Source organism: Cyprinodon variegatus, unplaced genomic scaffold, assembly GCF_000732505.1.
Source record: "Cyprinodon variegatus isolate N-32 unplaced genomic scaffold, C_variegatus-1.0 Scaffold25, whole genome shotgun sequence".
Lineage (NCBI taxonomy): Eukaryota > Metazoa > Chordata > Actinopteri > Cyprinodontiformes > Cyprinodontidae > Cyprinodon > Cyprinodon variegatus.
The window spans coordinates 1,679,310-1,686,169 of NW_015150478.1; the positions used below are offsets into that span (position 1 = coordinate 1,679,310).

A 6,860-nucleotide genomic window follows, 5' to 3' on the forward strand; every position below is an offset into this window, starting at 1 on the left:
TAAACAGTTGTAATAATTACAAATAAAGTTTAGACAAAATAACTGCTGCTTGATGAGGGTCCTGTCTACACTGGTTTAAATAGAGCCTTATCTTCTAGGGATTTTAACTGTAACTGTTACATTTGATTTTAATTACCGAGGGTTATTGTTTCCCTTTAATAAGAATGGAGGGGTAGTAGTTCCAGTTTCTCTGTGGACAGGAGGCCTCATGTGTTGTGCAATGCAAAATCTTCATCTTTACTGCTTTTGTGTAAAATTAAAATTCAGTAATGGTGTGTATCTGATCAAACTCTCAGCTCTGATAGAATAACCTGTGTGTGCTTTTGTCTAAAACCTTGTTTATCCAGCACTTCCTCTTTAGCAAGCGTAAATATTGATAGTAAGAGTTGAGGTAATAAGTGTATGAACTCTTTTAATCATGGGATTGTAGGTCAGGTGGATTAACTTTTATTTTATTATTGTTTTGCATCACTCAGGAGCAGGAATTAATGAAGATAGTTGGGATCAAATATGAGGTTGGCTTGCCCACACTCTGCTGCCTGAAACTCGCCTTTTTGGACCCGGACACAGGAAAGCTAACAGGAGGCTCCTTCTCCATGAAGTAAGATTCTGACGTTTTTAATAAAGAACACACATTACCATGCTGAAAACTGATCAGGGAATTTGGTAAATCAATGATTTCTCAACTTTGAAAGTTTGCTTCAAAATGTTTTTGTATTTGGGTAGGTTCTATCTTTGTTTCCTGTCTGTTAGTTTGGGATTAACATGTTTTTTTTTTGTTTGGGATTGATTTCAGCAGCTTTTACCGTTTTAGAGGGTCATAAGAAAACCCCCATATTATTTTGGCATCAGCTTAACTTATCTACAGTATATGCTGCCTGTTTTTGTGTGGCTGATTCTCGAAGCCACCAACAAATGTTGCATAATTCTTAAGGCACGGCTGCTGAATGCACTAATGAATTGTCAAAGGTACAAGAAAAAAATGCTTTTATTGGCTAAAAATGTGAAATTATCTGTCTATCTTCAATTATAAGTATCATTGTTTGTTGTGCTACTAAATCCAGATTTACTGTGCAGTGAATGTTGAATTTCGTTACAGTTTTTAAATGTCTGTCAAATTGAAGTGTCTTATCCGTAAGTCTGGTTTTGAAAGGCTGCTTTCTCTGCAGGTACCATGACATGCCTGATGTCATTGACTTCCTGGTGTTGCGGCAACAGTTTGACAATGCTAGAAGAAGGCAGTGGGCTATAGGTCAGATGGTTTTACTCCTCACCGTGTGTAGAAGTTCTCCATGTGTGCTGATATTGATAAAGTCCTAAACACGTGTGTTTGTGGTGTCGACAGGTGACAGATTTCGGTCGGTGATAGACGACGCCTGGTGGTTCGGGACCATTGAAAGTCAGGAGCCCTACCAGCTCCAATATCCTGACAGCTTGTTCCAGTGCTACAACGTCTGGTAAAGTTTGCTTTTGTTTCAATGGGCTGTGGAAAAATGTGTTAAATATGAGCCAGTTCATCTCATTATGATCTGATTAATCTGTGATATATGTATCACCATACATAAAAGGTATATTTTCTAGGATTATAAAAAAAAAAAAAAACTCAGGTGAAGTAATTTTTTGGGAGTTTATGTGATAGTCTGAGACAAAACGGTGCATAGATGTAAGGCAAAATAATGTAAGTAAAAGGATTTTTAATCACCATTTTTAATCTTAAAGGCGTGTTAAATTGTGAAGAAACAGCTAAATGAAGACTAGAATCTGCAGAATACTCATTACTGGGGCAACGGTTCACCTTCTGGACAAAAACCCTCAGCCTACAGCCAGAGCTGAACTTAGACGTTTAATGAGATGTATCCACGTGCCAGAATGGTCTAGTCAAAGCCCAGTTCTAACCCAGATGGATAATTTGGTGCAAAACTTGAAAAGGGATGTTAACAGAGACAAAAGTTAAAGTTGTGGAGGCGAACACCGAAAAACACTTATAGATAAGATTGCAATAAACAGTGGTTCTGACAATAGCGTCATTTTGTGGTTGCTAACAAATAGAAACAAGTTAGCAGTCTGAATAGTTTGCAACGCAGATTGCAGCACCATCAAGTAAAGTAGCCTTTAAAAACCATGTTGCCATATAGAGCAACTAGAGAACAAATGAAATATTTTTTTTTAGAAATAAAGGAAAAGCTTCAGATGAACAAAAGCAATAATAAACTCATTAACGCTAGCAACTTGAGGAGAAAAGGAAAGAGTGGGATGTGTGAAGTGATCTGTTTTTAGATTCAGATTTGAAGATTGGCAGTCGGCAGATATTTGCAGTACTTTCACCATTTGCCATATATCTAAAAAAAGACTCACTGACATCAGAGTGCCGAAACCAAAAGTGCAAAAAGAGACTGAAGCCTACTGAGTATTCACAGGTTGTAGAAGATTAGGTATAAAAATTGTCTCCTCTTCCTAAAGGTTCATACCAGCGGCATATACTGTCAACCAAACCAAACAATTATTTTATTCATCATAAAACACTTTTTTTAACAGTTAAAAACTTTAAATCATAATTGTTTCTGCCGAATAATTATGTTTTCTGTGTGATAGTTAAGAAGGAAGCTGAAGACTGAGTGAGAAAACTATAACTTGCTGCAGTATTTTAAATTTTAAGGAACTAAAAAGATGGTTTGTGAATAAAGAACAGAGTGTAGTTTTTTTATCCATTGCTGATAAAGACTGGTATTTATTTTGGGATGTTTCAGATCATCAAATACATTTAGATACCAGACTTATTAAACCTGTGAGAAAACAAGAAGCAGTTTACAAATAATTATTTTAAGATAAAGGGGAAAAAAAACACTTGTCTCTTGTTGTCAATCAGTTAATTATGACTTGCACTGTCTGACAGCATGAAGTAGGCTGAATTAACTCATCTTTACTCTATCTAAATAAATGAAACCTAAGTTATAAAACAATTTTTTTTGGCTTGTATTGGTTAGGGAAGGGTTCCAGTGGTGTTTCTGAGGCTTTGGGCCTTCAGTGAACCACAGGAACACTGACTGCAAAATGAGAAAGCATAGAAAGGTGAAGAACCTCCCCAGGAGTGTTCACCCAGCTAAAATTAGCTCAAGAGGGAAGTGACAGCTCATCAAGGAGGCTTCAAAAGAATCCGCCCACCACATCTTAAGCCCAGAGGTTTGGTTGACGTCAGTATCCTGCGTTGGCTTAGTAGCATTTGGCTCATGCTTAGGAAAATGATCCAGAACACACCACCAGATCCACCTCTGAATTGTGTTTAAAAAACAAAAGGATTTGGCCTAGTCAAAGCCCGATGCTTGGAAACATTCCGTTGGGGCTAAATTAAATCACTCTACTAAAAAAGAGTAATGCTAAGTCCAGACCGCAGGTGAAGAAGTGCCTCATAAATTTCTGATCATCTGAGGCGCAGGACACGCTGCACAAGCAGCAACTGCTGGAGTTGCAAAAATTGAACTTTTGCTGCTCAACTCACAACAAAGACCAATCAGAGAAACTGATCTGGTAGCTGGCAGGGAGATGGATACAGCACTGCTGATGCAGATCGCTATGATCTCTCCACTGAAACAGTTTATTAACGCCTAAATTACCCTAAAATGTCAAAACCTGCTGGCAAAATATGTTTGCTTTTTTTAGTCTGTTGTCTGAAGTTTGAATTAAGTACATGATAAACGCTAACATATATTCCAGCCGCCACCAACGGAAGCGGAAAACCTCCAAGAGGTGACCGGGCAAGAGGCTGCTGTTGAACAGGATTTCCAGTAACAAAGTGCCGCCTGCGTACGGGGGTTTCATGCTGGTTGGACGGCGAAATAATATTTGAATGCCGGATCGTAATCTGGATAAACCGACTGCACAGATGAAGTTTTGAGATAGACTTTCTCGCTTTAAAACATATTAAAACTACTTTTTACCCACTTATAACAGCAAATATAGCAAAGCCACACTGCCATTGAACACAGGAGCACATCTGGAGCCACATGCTCTTGAGGCGCATCAGACCTTAATGTGTACAAGCATCAAAAATGCAGCAGCAGAAGCTTTTTTGCCGCTACTATCGCATGCGTTCTGAATGTAGCATAAGGCTAAATTCTCTGCACAATGTTGCAAAAGAGTTAGTCTTAACAAAATCTTGATGGCTATTGTTGCCAAAGGTGGCACATGCATTTAGATTTAGTTGGATTTTAGCTTTTCCCAGAGGGCCAGGTTGGTTTTATAGTTTTTCCCTCTTTAATTAATGAAATCCCCATAAAAAAAACTGCTTCTTTTGTTCAAACATCTTTGACTGATAAAAATGGGAAGATCTGAAAAATGTTAGAAATGCCATAAACCCAAAATCAGTATAAATAACAATCTGATACTGAAGAAAGCTGATCTCTGATGTTCTGCATGCAGCTGGGATAATGGTGACACAGAGAAGATGAGCCCCTGGGACATGGAGCTCATCCCCGATGAAGGTTTGTCTTTAACCCCATGATTTCTGTGCATTTTTTTTCTTATATTTATTTCTCTGTAGACGACCATTTGTTCTGCAGATAATAATAAACAGAAATCCCCCTCCTCTGTTCTCCACAGCTTCATTTCCTGATGAATTGGGCACGAGTGTCCCGCTAACAGAGGAGGAGCAGAAAGATTTGCTCTACGTCCCGCAGGATGGGGAATGGGGATGCCGCACACGTGCAGAGGAGTGTGAACGCATCATTAAAGCCATTGACCAGCTCTGTACTCTCGGTAAGATGTCAGCAGTACTTTTTAAGGAAAAGTTACTGTAAAGATGAGCAATTTTAGCCAGTCTTGTTTCTGGTAAAGGAGCAGCATCTTCCCGTTACATGAGTCACTATTCTGAGAGCTACTGGCTTTTATGCCTTTTATCTGATGTCATAGCAAACATAAACTTTGCAGGAAAGCCAGTCTAGGGCTCCCCCTGGTGGACATTAAAAGAACACAGACACATGTCCATCCTATTTATTCCACTGGTTTTCATCCACTCAGACGGTCATCAGCCTACTTATATAAAATCAGATTTAACATAAACTTCTATCCCTGTTTTGCTGTTATGTTAAAAATGTTGCTTCTCTTCCTGTTTTCAGTACCTTATAGCTAAACCAACCTTACATTAACCCATCTTCACTGTCTCTTATCGCCATCGAACAATTGGCTTGCTGCAGATGTGGCGGCACCGTTTGCATTCCCAGTGGACTTACAGGCGTACCCGACATACTGCACGGTAGTCGCCTATGTCACCGATCTTAGCACCATACGTCAAAGGCTGGTAAATCGCTTCTACAGGTAACTCAGCGGAGGCTGTGCTACATGATTCTCTGTGTTTCAATGTGAGAGAGAGATTGTAACAGAATCCTATTACTGTCATTACTACAGACGGCTTTCCTCTTTAATGTGGGAGGTGCGTTATATAGAACACAACGCCCAGACGTTCAATGAGCCAGGGTCGTTCATCGTCACGACTGCCAAGTTCGTCTCTGACCTCATGCTGGCCTTTATTAAGTATGTTTAACCTTAAGCATCATTACAGTATTTCTGCAGTTGTTGGAATTGATCAATCATGTTTGATATCAATTGATCTAAAATGCTAATTTCATCAGTTAGATTTAAATTCTAAATATTTCTACATCCAGTCATCAGTTACTGACCCGCTCTCTGTTTCAGGGACCAAAGTCTCACAGACCTTAAGCCTCTGTACAAAACCATGAAGAAGGCCACCTTCTCTGACTCAGAAGATGAGGTATGTTTTTATTTTCCATTCTTTTCAGTACTATACTGTACTACCTTACTTTGCTATACTGCTACATTATATTGTATTATACTTCTGTACACACTGAACCATTCTATAGTACGCTATTCTACACCACACTACATTATAATATATTAAACAGTACTTAACTATAGTGTTGTGCTAAAAACAGTCAAATAAACTATTCTAACCTACACTATACACCCTATATCATGACCTGATGATCACTCCTCCTAACTTCATGTAGAATAAATGAGTCATGACACAATTGAACCAAAAATTGGTCGGTTGTGAGTGAAAAACAGTCTCACAATGAGAAACAAGTTTGCACAGTGTAAGCTCAGCTTAAGAGGACCGACACGGATGAAGTCTAGCGGTCCAAGGGGACTGTCGGTTGGACTCTGCCCCAGGACCATTTTGATACCAGGCTTCTGTATCCATCCTTAGTCATAAGGAGGACAACCCACACAGTGACACCACAGGTGAACAATGCTGGCATAACTCAGGAGGGAGGAAGGTGATATACTGTAGGGAAAGCCGCCCCATGGAGCAGAAATTTCGGCATGTTAGAAGTCGACTGGCTTGATGAACCCAACACGATAGCCTACTGCACCATTTAAACAAAGCCTACTTTCTGTTGGGGCTCTATTACCCAAAAAGAAAAAACCTAGCTCAGACATCTGCTCCGTTGTCATCTGTGGCTCCAGTTTTCGCTTGAATTTGGGTCGTGCCAAAAAGAGTGGCATTTATGAACATGACCTGAGTGTGGGCGCTTGCAGCTGTACTAAGAAATTATCATTCTGTCCGTTCATTTTTATTTAGTTTATCCTATTATTTATTTTTTTCCTTGCTTCTTGGAATCATATGAGACTGTGGTGGATCCAAATGAAATGCCACAGTCTTCTAAATTAATGGAAAACACCGCTAGTACACTAAACTACTACACTGTATTAAACCACAAGACTGCATTATACTATTAAACTATACTAAACTGTAGTATGTTATACTACTATACCATATTATAACATTACACTAACTTGGACTACTTCATTATACATACTACTAAAATATACTCTACTACTAATAA

The 6,860-nt window shown here is 39.0% G+C and overlaps 1 protein-coding gene across 2 annotated transcripts in view; it reads left to right on the forward strand.

Annotated features, from left to right (window-relative positions):
* The window catches only part of phip (pleckstrin homology domain interacting protein), a 46,679-nt gene that overhangs the window by 34,155 nt on the left and 5,664 nt on the right, over positions 1-6,860 (forward strand). For both annotated transcript variants that reach the window (XM_015394745.1, XM_015394754.1), the window contains exons 26-33: positions 477-601; positions 1,170-1,252; positions 1,346-1,457; positions 4,417-4,478; positions 4,597-4,752; positions 5,190-5,310; positions 5,401-5,526; positions 5,689-5,764. In XM_015394745.1, coding sequence (XP_015250231.1) covers positions 477-601; positions 1,170-1,252; positions 1,346-1,457; positions 4,417-4,478; positions 4,597-4,752; positions 5,190-5,310; positions 5,401-5,526; positions 5,689-5,764 — 861 coding nt within the window. The remainder of the gene's footprint in view (positions 1-476; positions 602-1,169; positions 1,253-1,345; positions 1,458-4,416; positions 4,479-4,596; positions 4,753-5,189; positions 5,311-5,400; positions 5,527-5,688; positions 5,765-6,860) is intronic.